General features: G+C 48.3%; 1 protein-coding gene across 4 annotated transcripts in view; it reads left to right on the plus strand.

Annotated features, from left to right (window-relative positions):
* The first annotated feature begins 792 nt into the window (after positions 1-792).
* The window catches only part of FLNB (filamin B), a 71378-nt gene continuing 58125 nt past the window's right edge, over positions 793-14045 (plus strand). For 3 of the 4 annotated variants that reach the window (XR_003988075.1, XM_030458562.1, XM_030458563.1), the window contains exon 1: positions 852-1228. Coding sequence is in view for 2 of the 4 variants with exons in the window: in XM_030458562.1 (XP_030314422.1) it covers positions 880-1228 (349 nt within the window). In the remaining 2 variants the exon portion in view is untranslated. Of the gene's footprint in view, positions 1229-14045 lie in introns of all 4 variants that reach the window. The other variant, XR_003988076.1, reaches the window with a different exon arrangement.

The raw sequence follows: 14045 nt of genomic DNA on the forward strand, positions 1-14045 counted from the left end.
AAGAAAGAGAACCCTCCAAGACTTTAAACCTTCCTTGATTACTTTTTGAAGGGTCCATTTTCTTTCAATGGTAGATAAAATGGTATCATACAGAGGGTGCTATCCCTTAGCAGCATGGGAGCGCAATCAATCTCTGCTGACCCAGGCTGTACTTTGCACGGCCCTCCTGATGGCTGCAGCATTTTACAGATGTCCAGAAACTGAAAATCCCTCCCTCCCAGCACAGTGATCAGGCTCTGCTGGCCTCTGCCGCACAGGTCCACGCTGTGCAGGCCCCTGCACTGAATCGTCTACCCAGAGCTACATGGGCTCACACACCTTTCGGGGATAAATTCAGGGGTGCTGGGCTGCCTCGGGCGGGCGTGAACACCATAAAGGGAACTGCTATTGTGTGTCTCAGTTGTGTTTGTGCCCTGGTGCAAGGGAGTGGCACCCCTTGCCAGCCACTAGTGCCAGGTGAGTTGCAACTCCTAATTGTGCCAAGGCCTCGCACCCTGGCCCCGCTGCCAGGTGAGTCTCACTCCCCACGGGGGAACAGCCACAGCCAAGTGGGGGCCGGTCCAGTGGGAGCCTCTGGGGGGAGGGAAAGCCCAGCCCAGCCCCCCCCGCTCGGTACGGCGGGGCGAGGAGGCTGATGCAGCCGAGGGCGTGCCGCTCCCGGCGGATAAAGGCTGGGCCAAGTGGCGGGGCCCGCGCAGAGGCCGAGGCGCGGCGGAGCAGCGCGGAGCGGGCGGGACGAGTGGGCCGAAGCAGCGGGGGCCGGCACTGAGCTCCACGCTTCCCTTCCCGCAGGCGGGCGGGTGCGGCCGGGTGGGGCGGATCGCAGAGGAGGAGGCGGAGGAGGTGGTGGAAAAGCAGGAGGCGGAGCGGGGCCTGGCCATGAGCACGCAGGCGCGGAGCCAGGGCGGGCGCAGAGCGGCGGATCCCGACGGCGAGATGCCGGCCACCGAGAAGGACCTGGCGGAGGACGCGCCCTGGAAGCGGATCCAGCAGAACACCTTCACCCGCTGGTGCAACGAGCACCTGCGCTGCGTCAACAAGCGCATCGGTAACCTGCAGCACGACCTGAGCGATGGGCTGCGCCTCATCGCCCTCCTGGAGGTGCTCAGCCAGAAGCGAATGTACCGCAAGTACCACCAGCGGCCCACCTTCCGCCAGATGCAGCTGGAGAACGTCTCGGTGGCCCTCGAGTTCCTGGAGCGGGAGAGCATCAAGCTGGTCTCCATCGGTGAGTGCATCCCTGACGAGTGTGCCTTGGGGTTTTCTTTTGGTTTTGTGTTTTGTTTTGGGTTTTTTTCCCCCCTCAGTTTATTGTCTGTTTTCCACGCCGGCCCGTTGCCCTGTGGAGTGTGGATGAGGTCCGGGCACGGGGTGCTGTGGGGTGCTGCTGGCCGGGCTCCATCAGCAACCGAGGAGTTGCTGCTTTTTCTGTCTTTCAAGAGGAAGCTTTGGGGTGCAGTGTAGTGTTGGTCTAAAGCCGTGTATGCTGTGGGGCTGCCCCATAGCTGGGTTGTCAGTTCCATCATCCTATGCTCCCCAGTTTTGCTCTTGGTCACAAATCTCATAGGTGAAGCTTTGGTTTCTGGTCTTTTCCTGAAGAAACCCAGTACCCAGAGCACGCTCTCTTCCCGTGCAGTGCATTTCCCCAGGTGCTGGCCCCTCCAGCAGCCCTGGCAAGAGATGCAACTGGGACGGTGCTCGCCCCAGCCTGTGTCCAGTCGGGATCCCCGGGCCTGGCAGGGTTCTGGAGCCTGGACCTCATGTGGGGAGCTGCATGCTACCACAGGCGGTGCAGGAGTGTGAGGAGATTTTTCTTCCTCGGTGAAGCCCAGTAGATGATGCCAGTGTTCAGGTTAGCGTGGATGCTTGCCTAAGTACAGTTGCAGCTTTTGAACAGAGTGCACTTTCTCCTTAATTCTTTCTACTGTGGCTGAAAATGTACAAAGGCCTCTCCTCAGCTAACTCCTGGAGATGAAGTGTTTTTGAGCTAATGCCTGCCCTGGCTGGCACTAGGTTTGATTGTCTATGCCACACTGGAGGGTTCAATTGCTCGATTAATTGGTGGTCTGCTCAGGAAATTAAAGCTGTAACCATCCATGTCAGATTGCAGATGTTCCCTCAGGAATGCCTGTGGTGACCGTTTTGGGAACAGCTCAGGTGTGGCTGAAATGTAGTCTGCTAAGCAATAATTTGAATGCCTGAGAGATCCCTGGGAAGGAATGTGAATGCCTTTTCTAGTTCTTTGCCAGATAACTCTAATTACTGCCTCCTGATGACTCTGGCCTCGATGAATTGCACAGCTGAATTTGGGTGAGTGCAGCTCTGCTTAGTTGCCTAAAACTCTTAGCCAAGGTAAAAGCTGTTTCCATTCGGAGGCTTTAACTGCAATAACTTGAAAATATGAAACTTCTCTAGTTTGTGAGAGACTTAGCCCTCTCTGGAAACCTGGAAACCTGTGGCTGGGTGGAATAGCTGGGTACCCTGTTGTTCCTCTCTACTAATATGGAAAAACAGCTTTGGACAAATGGGGGCTGTTAGGTCCCCAGTGGCTAGTTATCCTCCTGGGGCAAAGCAGTTCATGTACAGCTCAAAGCAGCTGGGAATGAAGCTGGTGCTAATTATTTACTCAGAGATGCATTCCCTTTGCACACAGTAGGGCTTGAGTTGCAGCTGCTGATTCTTGGGCTTGAGCTTGCTTTTGGGAGCAGTGGAGCTCACCTTTCTGCTTCAGCCACTGCAATAGCTCCTTACCAGCCACAACATTATCACCAGGCGAGTGCTCCCTTCCTGGTGTATTGTTTGCCCTGGACCAAAGCTGTTGCTCCAACTGACTTCCTATTTGTCTCTGGGACTTCCCCAGGTCTGTGGGTTTGGGAGATCAAGGTTAGTCCAGTCAGGCCTGGCTTCCAGCAATTTCCTTTCTAGAAACTCTGATGCAGAAGCCTGGTTCCCTTCTAGGATTAGACTGAGCTGCAGGGTGGCTATAGTCATCTAAGGCTTGTCTAACTGTTTTGTAGTTTATTTGCATTGTGTTGACTATTAAAACGACCAAAAAAACCCAAACCAACAAACTACAACCAAGCAAACCCTAAAATGTCAAAAAAGCCCTAAAAAAAACCCTGTAATGGAAGCTTTGGAGAATGAAATGGCTATGATTGCTGCTACCTTTGCTGTGTTCCAAACTCTGCATGTGGGAGTTTACAGCTCCATCTATGCTGTGCCCCCAGAGCCAAGTGTAGCACAGGAGCCCTATTATACATCCAGACCTGGATAAACTGAGCTTCTCCTGAAAAAACATCCTGGACTCACTTTCCAAAAAAGATGTCCAGAGCAAGCACTGCAGCGTTTCACTTGGTGGAAGGGGTTGGAGCCCATGCCACCTCTCTTGCAGGCCCATTGTTGTCTGGTATACCTAACTGTCTTGAGTGCATTTCTTCCTGCAGGTTCTGAAGAACTTGGAATTTTTTTTTTCTAGTTTGCAATCTCTTTCTTTGTGTTGCTGAACAAAAGCAAGGCCTTCTTGTGGTCTGGAGATATGCACTAGTAAAGGCTTTTGTGTAGAGAACTTTTATAACTAGATTGGTCTTTAGGGCCTGGGGTGTTTAGGACTAGCTCTGAGCCAAATCAGCTGGGAATAACTGACAGCTATGACTGCTGAATTTCTAGCATTACTAATGCTATCAGATCTTTGCTAAGTGGATGCAGTACCTGTTCCGGTTATTGTTTAACTTCCAGGAACTTTTTGAAAGCATGTGTTATGGTTCGGCTACCACTGCTATATTACAGCCTCATTTTTAAGCTTTTTCAGTAGTAAGCTTTTGGTTTTTTGTCCGTTTAGAAGAAGTCTGCCTATACACAGAGAAATCCATTAAATGTCAACTACAACCCTTTCTGGGTGCACATTAAGAGTCCAACCTCTCCTGCTGCTGTTACTCTTTGTTGTCAGTCTTGGTAGTTTCAGGATACTTTTCTTCTAGACATGAAGTGCCTTCGTTTCAGTGCAGATTTAACTTCATGTGTGGTATACTGTAAAAATGGCCATAAAGCACACATGTGCTTTTGCCATCCAGAAAAAATGAGATTGAAAACTCTGAAAAAGCTGCTGTAACTGCTGCAGGTAACTTCATGGAGTCTTCTGCTCAACACGAGGCAGCTGCAGTGCTACTCAAGTGTTAACAAGTGTTAAGTCTAGCTTATTTTTGTCTGCTAGACTGAGATAATTGCAGATTCCTGGGTGCTGAGTGGCATGCAGCTGACAGGCACTGTGGAGTAGGACGACAAGAATGCAAGCACAAGGGCTTTACTCTTGGCCGAAGGAGCTGATGGACTCCACAGATTGCTTTGTACAGGAGCCACACCATGCTTTGGTAAAAGCTGGTGCAGGTGGCAGAGAAAGGTGTGTGTGGGGTTAAATCTAATTTGTCACTGATATTGCCTCTAGAAAGCCTGATACTGGGTGTTAGGAGTTAACAGGTTTAGCTTAAAAGCAGAGAAGTTCAGTGTCTAAGGCCTGGAAGGTGGTTTTGGGTTGTGACCTGCCAATCACCCAAGCTTACAACCAGCAGGTCCTAGGTGTGTGCCCTGATGCTGTTCAGTACCTGCTCCTGGCAGGCACTAATGTGTTGCTGGCAGAGGCAGAATGAGTGCCAGTTTGTTTGGTACAATTGCAATCTTAGACTGCGGCAGTCAGATTGATCAAACTGAAAGCCATGTACTTTCTCTTTGTCAGGCTGTGCTTTCACCAGATAAGTGAGCTGATCTGGCTTGCCTCCCAGCTGCAGGGTGTCACTGGGATCTGGTGCCAGCCTCAGCTACAGTTGTGTGGTTGGTTTTAAGGTTTGTCTTTTTGGTGGTCTCGAATCCCACTGCTGTGCCTGAAGGGAGCTGATCCATGCCAGATGGAGATGGGTGAGGAGAGGATGAGGTTGGACTCATGATCTGTTGGTACTTGTGTCATAAATATCTTGGTGGTCTTTGGGTGTCCCAGCTGCAGGAAAACTTCTGGAAAGGCTCTTTCTGGCTGAGCCAAACCTGCATATGGGTGAGTTTTCTGTTAATGACAGAGCACTTGATGCATGCACTTTGTAGTACAGACATTCAGCATCCTCTAAAGATGAAAATGTCTTGACGTGTGAGTACCTCTTCGAAATCTCATTTTAGGAAAATAGTTGAAAACCAACTTTCCTCCCTAGGCTGTTGATACGCTCACTGAAAGGTGGTAAAGCAAACCTTATTTTTTTAAAGGAAATTTTTTTTCCTAAAACTGGGTAAATTTATTGTCCTGTAATACCCAGAGCTTATTACTTGAAAGCTGAAAAAAGGAAAATGTGTGTTCAGCCTGTCTACACTTAGGGTCTTTCTCTGTCTCACTCCAGGTGCTATTCACACATCATAAGGAGGTAGTCAAAATACACTTGCATTTTGTCGGCCACTTACCTAGGACTTCCCTCGAGCCTGTTTTCTGGAAAATATTCAGTGTGTCTTGGAAGCAGGTTTCTGCTTCTTGGAAATGTGACATTTAATCCTTCCCCTTGAAAATTATTTTTGATACACTGGCAGTGGGCCTCACTGCTGCAGACTGCAGGTGGCTTTGGTTTCTGAGAGTTGTTGGTCTCCTCAGTACCTTCTGTTTCAACAGTTGAGTTGCTGGTCTGAAGAGAAAGTGGCTTTGCATGAACTGTTTGCTCTAAGTTACAGGAAACTTGAAGGTAGCTTACACAGACTGTTCTTGCATTCTTTTACATATGAGCGGAAACTTGTAAAGTGGTCAAACTTCAGCAAAATTACTTGGGACCAGCTAGACTAATGTGCTAAACAGCTTTTTTGTTTAAAGCAGTGAACACTGCACCAACTATTGAGGAGAGACTGAAGTCTTAACTGCTCCATATTCTAATGCCATGTCCTGTATTGACTTACATGGGGATATTTAAATCTAAATGGGTCAGGATAACTCTTCCTAGCCTATGACTGTAATCTAAGAATGTGGCTAGCCTTGTGTGTGGTCATACTTCTGTACTGCCAGTATTGTTCTGTGTCTGCTTCAAGCAATGGGAAGTAAAACAACAATCTCTGAATGCCTCAAGCTGCAGAGGAATTCCTTTTTCTCTCTGCTTCTCAGAAAAACAGACTGTGATGTGCAGCTTGGCTGGGACCCAAACAAGGGTCTGACAAGTTTAACCCTCTAACACACATTTAAACAAGCACACCAGAGTGAAATAGTGCATTGCAGGTGATGCTGGTGTGAACAGACCTCAGCTGTACTGTGACACTCACCAGGTTTTTGCCACCAGCATTGGGTGGCCTTGCTTGTGGACTTGTCTTTCAGTAAAGAAGCACACAGCTCAGCTTATGAATATGGCACCTGACCTTTAAGTCATTAAAATAATGAAGGTGCAAAGCTCAGAGACCCAGGGTTTGGCTCTATTAGTGGTTGGTACCAATATGCCTGAAGAGCCTGTCCCAGCTGCAGTTCCTCACTAAGCATCCAGCCTCACTGTGGCTCTTGGTGAGGTGGCCAAGCTTCCTGCAGTGAAACCTGTAGGTTCTTGTGAGATTTTCTTGCTTTTTGTGTGTATGTTCTGACAGTACTGTGGGCTGTGTTCCAAAGCACCCACCCACAGGGAGGGGGAGTCTTCTCTGTGCAGGTGCACCAAGATAGTGATGGGCATGCATGGTGGGTGGAGGTAGATGAGAATGTGTTGCTGCTGTCTGCTTGACCTTGGCAAGAAGACCGGAGTCTGATGTCCCAAGTATGTCTGTGCTAGAGGAAGGAAATGCTGTGTAGCTGAATCTTAACTGCTGGGGGAAGAATCAAACCCAAAATATATGTAGAAAAGACTAAGTGAAGGTGCTGCTCATCTTTGGAAGGAGATTTGAGCAGTCTTTGTTACAGCCTTCCCCATATAGCACTAACTACAAGGCTTAGTTTGTTCGGGCTGAATTCCTGCTAACAGGAGGGGAGCATCCATGTGCCTTTGTGTTGGGTTTGGAGAAGTAACAGTTGGAGTTTTTGTGAAAATGTTTCTTTGAACTCTCTGCTGCTGCCACTGTGTCTTTTCTCGATAACCCTAGTGGTGTGTGTGTGTGTGGTCGAGCTGGATACCCACCCACCCATCGCAGCCATAGCCTGGGTGGGGTGAGCAGAGCTGCTCTTGCTCTTCATATGAACTTGACCTTGGGCTCAGAGTAGAGTCAACTACTGGGATCTGAGGTTATCTCTTCAATGGCCTAAGTGAGCTCTGCCTGTTGACTTGGATTAATGCAATGAAGCTTGAGTGAGAATTTTTCCCTAGATCTTGCTTCAGGATTTTTTTTATTTTTCCTCAGAAGGAAAAAGTTTCTGTAGCTTGTACTCCTACCAGTTTGTGTTCTGCCTGAGGAAGGAACGGTACCCTGTAATCTAATAGGAAGACACTTTCTTACAGGTCGTTACTAAGAGAGAAATCCTAGGTCCTGTACTCAAAAGCCTTGCAGTGGGTGTGTGTTGTAACATGACCAGATAGTTCTCTGGGTTCTGACATGGTCTCTAATCTGTCTGCTTCCCTCACTTTTGCCTCTCCTGCATCTAACCTTGAGTTTTCAAGGTGTCAACATAATATCTGGTACATCACAGCGAGAACTGGATCTGCTGCTGTGGGCTTTGGGCTCAGCTAATGGATTTCAATTCTTTGTATAAACACTGCTCTGCCGTAAGCAGTTGAAATCTAATATCCCTCGTTAGCTGTAGGTAATGTCCAATTCCTACTGTGCTGGTACAATGAAACTGTATTGTGACTACTGCAAGAAAAAAAAAGACTTTTTGATAGTGAAAATAAGCCAGGCCACTTCAAGCAACATCCCAATGTGGCTTTGCTCAAGCTCTTGGGGAAGCAAGGGTGTTCTTGCACAGCCTACCCTGCATGGGGTAACACAGCAGACACTGCCCTGGAGCTGTCTGTGGGTGGGCAGAGGATGGAGCAGCTGAATCCTATCTGCCCTGGGGTGGTGGGCTGTGGTTGTTCGGACCTCCTGCTGATACTGCCTTTGGAAGAAAGCAGCCATGGCTCTAATAAATCCTCTGAGAAGAGCAGCCACACATACAGCTGCGCTGTCTGGTTGCTAATGGGGTGTTTCCTCTGAGTCAGATAAGTGGTGGTCCTTTGCTGTTCCTTGCAACTCAAAGGTATAGGTTCTAATGAGGGGGAACCAATAAATACTGAAGGCAATCTCAAAAGCATGGGTTCAGATGGTATTTCAGAGTTGTTTCCTCTTGATCACTGAAGTATAGTAAGGTTTAGTGATCAGGCTGGTAGGTCGGTGGTGGCAGAGCTTTGAACATCCAGTCTGGGATCTTTCTTGAAAAGGTACAAGCTGTTTTCACCTAACAACAGCACCAACGGGTCGCATGAACTTTCCTGCCAACCCTTACCCAGTAATAGCACAAAAGTGGTTGTGGGCTGCAATGACATCATTGGCTGCAGCTCCTTCTCCCTGGCTTCAGGGCATGCTGTAAGTCATGACGCATTTACTTGTCATTAGAGCATTGAATTTCTCCAAGATGAGCTGGCCAGGCTGCATGGCGACACAGCTCCTGAAAGCTGGGTGCTCTGAGGGCGAGGTGGGCACAGACAGACAGACAGACTGCTTGCTGTGAGGGGGAAATTGGGCAAGAGCTGTTGCAGCAGCATGTCCCAAGACAGTGCTTGCCTGGAATGGGAGCTGTGCTCAGCAATCAGCCAGAGCATTGAGCTCTGCTCTCACCACACCATCAGGGAGGCTCTTGCTGCCTTCTGCAAGCCTGGGTGGGGTGCAAGCATTTGCACTGCTGGCCCTGGGCCCTCTGCACTTCTGTGGAGCAGAAGCTGAAAGCTGCCCTTCCTGCTAGCCCACTGCTGGTTCATTTCCACCCACTTTTCTGTGCTGAAAACTGGGGGGCACTTTGAACTGGCTGCCTGCCAGATGAGCTCTGGGCTGAGCTGTTAAATGCTGCTCTGAAATGCTGCTCTGAAATGCTGCTCTGAAATGCTGTCTCTGCCTCGCACAGGTGGATCTGGAGCTGGGAGATGCTCCTGCCTGGCCTGGGGACGGGATGCTGATGGCAGGCTCTGCTCCATGGCTCACAGCCCACTGTCATTTTGGGCTGCCCCGGGCTGCCTACTGGTTTGGATTAGTCTGTGTCCTCTCTTGTGAGGAGGCGATGTATATGTCTGTATTTCTGAGCCTATATTAAAGGGCACTGTCGTGGTTGGTGGGCCTAAACCAAGCTGTAGGTAGCAACTGGGGAGCTGTGTTATGTCAACAAGCTTTGAAAGTCTCCTCTGGAGCCTGCAGCAGAAAGCACAGGGCACAGAGCTGCTCTGAGCAAACACCCCCGTGATGTGTGCAGCTGAAGGTTATTCAAACATGGAGGAGGAAATACTGTTCCCCTTGGCTAGATACTAGCATTGCTCTATCTCTGCTGCCTTTAATTGGTATAATTAACTGTTTTACATGGCCTTTTCTCACAAGAACCTTGCAGCAGTAGGTGCAGCCGTTTTAGTGGACTTCCCATAGGCAAATACTGGCAAGTCAGGACTCGGAACTAGTTTAGGTCTCAAGGCTAAAACACTGACAATTATGTCTTGGAGGTGACCTTTACCTCTGTGCAGATCCTCCCTTTATAATAAAGTGACTGGTAGCTGCAGGTCCCTCTGGCCTTGGGCCACAGGAGCAAAGAGCCTGAGCTGAAGGGTCCTGCACATTTGTCTTTGCATCTTGCTGGCTGGGAACTGGTAGTGTAAAAAATATACCTTGTGTCTCTCATGGTGTGAGACACAAATTTTGGATTAATCTGTTTTTGATCCTCACTGCAGAATGGGGAACACTGGTTGCTAAACAAAGTTTGTGTTAAACTGTCATCTTGGTGGTGCAAGATGTCAAGTGTTACTTCACCTTCATAGCCAGATGGTGAATTTCAGTAGGGTTTCCTTCTTTCTGCAGGGCTCAGAGTAATTCTGCTTGTTGGTCTCCCAAATAATCTGAAGTCCTGACAGTTCTGAGCTGGTTCCGCCACCTGGGTGTTCCTGCAGAGCTGTTGTTCGCTCAAGCTGCAGTGGCTCTGAGCTGTTGTCACTTGTTTTGTCACTTGTTCAGACACTGCTCCTTATGAAATTCCCCTATGAGTGAAGAGTTGGTGTCTGAGCAGCTTTAACATACCCATTGTGAGAAGACTTAGGATGCTAATGGTGTTGTTTCAGCTTTGTTCTGTCTGCTGGTTAACAGTGTGTGGCTGCATGCAAGCATCTGATAGCTTACCTAACTGCTTGATCAAGATCAATAAACTAACTAAAATTCAAATAGAAACAGTTTTAGTTGTATCTGAGAGTTATTTCTTTTGTTTACTCTTTTAGGTTTGTGGTAAAAATGCTGCTATGAAGAAATAGGAAAACTAGGCTGGTGACTGCTAGGAAACCTTGTGGTGAATTGCAAGAGCCATGACTTCCAGTGCCACACCCCAAGATCAGCAGTGCTGGACACTGTGGCTATCAGATGTTGTGACAAAGACATGGGTGCCTTTCAACTGGGACTGCAAGGCCCTCTGTAGTGGTGCTGTCTTAATGCTTTGTGGTTATGTAGTCCCGTGGTATTAGTGTTGGCTGAAGTGAGTTTGACATTCTTAACAGACGATGCAGCATGTGTGCAGGACAACTGAGCTGCTACACCGAATATAGGTGGCCAAAGGGAGAGGAAAACTTACCAGACACCTAGGACAGCTGCTTTCAGAGGAGACCCCAGTTAGCTGTGTGTTGATAAACCACCTCCAGTACTGATAGTATTTCCCTGACCTAACCTGAGCAGTGAGCGAGAGCAAGGATTGCCAGCTCTGTCAAGTCATCCAACACCAAGTGAGATGTCCTCTGGAGGGATCATAAAGTCAGGCTACTGAGGAGCATCTGCCAGCGTGCCCTGGGGATCCTCAGAGATGTGCAGAAGCAGTCACAGCTCCTGGGTAGCCTCTTACAGCTTTTGCACTAAAAAGTTGGAAAAGGCTGAGGTTGCTTTCCAGTGATATAAATTCTTCCCCCAAAAAGGGGTGAGAAAGCACTAATTGCAGTTCTGCAGTCACTGCCACCCACTGTAAAGCAGGGTGGCTCAGCCTTGGCCTTGGTGCTGTCACACCAGATGATCAGTGGCAGCTGAGTGAGCTTTACTGAGCACACTCATGACTTGCAGACATCTGCAGTTATTGAGATAGGAGAATCTGGGACTCCTGGACAAGGGTATTGCAAAGACCTTGTCCCAGAGGATTAACCACATCACTCCTGGGATCCTTACTGGAGTATATGCCAATGTACTGCTTTCTGGGAGGGAGCAGTTTGGAGCTACCTTGTGAGTGTCTGCTCACAGAGGTGGTTTGCTCTGCCATGGAAGGACCAGGAGCAGCGGGCTCAAGTAAGGACCTGCTGGTTCATACCTGTAAAACAAAAGAGCCAAAATGTCTGGGCTTTCCTGGGTGGAAAGCTTCCCTGAACAACTCTGACTCAGCCAGGGAAGTCTGTGAAGTTAGGGGCATAAAACCATACTTCATTTAAGTCTACTTCAAATTTTGCTCTGGTTTTGTAGCCTAGCTCTGAGTTCAGTGTTTACAGCTAACAAAATGCCCCATCTCATATAGATAAATAACTGAAGATAGCTATGTACCTTTAATAGGTTTTTAATTGCAAGGAGGAAAAATAAACTGCTTCTCATGAAGTGCTGCAACTATTGGTTGAAAACACTGCCTAAGGCAGAGGAAGCTTAAATATTTTAATTAACCAGCTTTATTACTCAAACAAAAGCTTTAATAAGCTAAAGAATATTTCTTACTCTAGCTGTTAGAAAAGTAGCTCAGGCTTCTGAAGCAGTAGCTGGACAGCAGAAGTACTGAAGCTCAAATGTAGAAGTTGGAGGAGCTGATACCAGACAAGGTGACCTAATGCTGTACCTAGCCTGGTAGGTAACTGGATGGGGCATGGGAGATGAAGCAGAGCAGTGCAGGTCATGACGTTGCTGTGACTGTTCCACCTCTTGAAAAAATGCCCCTAGAGCCAGTGCTTTAGTTCTTGTGTTGTGTTAAAAATGTGAAATACAATAGGCCTGCAAATCTGAACAACGTGGGACTGCATATTAAAAATGAGATCTTGCATCTGGTGAGGATTTGGGTAATTGCCTGCACCCTGCTCCATCAGCGTGTGTGTGGTAGAGTGCTGTCCCTCAAGACTAGGGGGAGAGCTGTGAGCTTGTGAAGTCTGGAAAGGTTTGTGTGAAGCCTTTAGTTGGAAGATGTCAGGTCCAGCCTCTGGACAAGAAAGGTGGTGTCCCTCTGAGCTCAGAAATGCTGTTAGCAGCCAGAACCCGTTATGGCCCAGCAGCTCCTGACAAAGTTGGATGAGGTCAGATGAGCAGAGCTGCTCCTGACTCGTGCTGGGATCAGAGGTGTAGGAGAGCACCTCTGGGCCCAGCCAGCCCACAGCAGCTGCTGTGAGTCAGGGTCCTTTGGGCTGCTTACAGTAATGCAAAACTTGCTCATCCAAAGCAAAGCTTCACTGCACAGTGATGAGTTGGGGTGGGAGGAGCGGGTACGCTGTCTGCACCAGCACACATCACACAGATGTGGCTAATATGTGCTTGAGCTGTACCATTAATCCCATATGGAGCTCTTTGAGGTGCTCAGAGACCACCCGCGCAGACCGTGCCTCTGCAGATTCACCACTGCTCTCCTGCTCATGAAGGCTTCTCTCAAAAGAGGTCTGTCTGATGGTGGCTACCACTGTTGGATGAATTACCTGGGCCTCAAGCCAAGCATCTATTCCTTATGTTAGCAGCTTGTAGCTGAAATTGTATAAACACAGAGCTGTCCTGTGTGGCAAGTTAAACACACAGGGTTTAAATCTTGACTGCGCAGGGGCCAGCCTCGTCCTGTGTGCAGATGGAAGTGTGTTTATTGCTGGGTTGCACAAGTATACAGAAATACATTCAAATGCCTTCACTTCTTTCTCCAGAAAGAGGGAAAGGCTTCTTTCTTACAGGGCAGCTGCAAGATACTGAATGTCTTAGTTTTTTTTTTATTTAAGGCTTGACATTCCAGGAGGAAAGTGTCCTTCCTTTTTGGACAAGGGTAGTCATGGTTTCCAGTGAAGGGGAGGATAGGTGTCTATGTGAAAGCTCATGCTGTATAGCTGGCTGACACACAAAAGCATTAAAACATTTTCACAGTGGTCATGGAAAAGCAACAGTGCTTGCCAGGACTGCAGGGATGTGCAGTGTATGTGTATGTTTATAGTGACTGCAACAGCCCAAGGCATCCTCACTTGTGCAGCTACAGAAAGCAGCCTGGGTTGTGCAGAAGTGTCACTCCCCTCCTGACAGGCACTTGAATGGCAGTGCTTTAGCAGTGGCTGGAGCTTGGAGGCAGGACCACAGCTGATTCCAGGACATTTGCACCATCATGGCAGCACTGAATTGCAGTGGCATGGCAAGACATGTTGTGTTGGCAGTGTGTGGGTGTAGGGCTGCTTTCTGAGCAGTGTGTTTATGTTAACAGTGAGTACTTATATCTGAATGTCAAAATAAATTGTTGAAGTGGCTCAGATGTTGGAGAGAGACTTCCAAAGTAGCCATTCCTATCTGCAGTGGGGGTACAATTGCATGTTAGAGATTATTCACCTTTCCTATTGCTTCTCAGGGAAAGGGTAGGACTGAGATATCTGTCCTGCTGATAACTTCTGGAATAGCTTTTTTACTAAGCTACAGAGGACAATAGAGCTTCTCTAACAGGATATCTGTGCTTAAATGCGTCAAGGAAAATGTATGGGGAATGGCACTATTAGATGTTTAAGATTGGAGCCTATCAACACTGAGACATCCCACAAATATTTTCTGTAACCAAAGTAACGGACAGGGTATTTTCTGATGTGTCACCAACCCCAAACCACAAAATACACTCCAATCCTGAGCTCTTTGCTGCAGCATGGAGTTGGAGATGGGTTGAGCCATGTGGGGCTGCATGAATGGGGATTTCCTTTGAACAGCCCTGTGCATGTGAATCG

The sequence above is a fragment of the Calypte anna genome, chromosome 12 (genome assembly GCF_003957555.1).
Source record: "Calypte anna isolate BGI_N300 chromosome 12, bCalAnn1_v1.p, whole genome shotgun sequence".
In the NCBI taxonomy this organism is placed as follows: domain Eukaryota; kingdom Metazoa; phylum Chordata; class Aves; order Apodiformes; family Trochilidae; genus Calypte; species Calypte anna.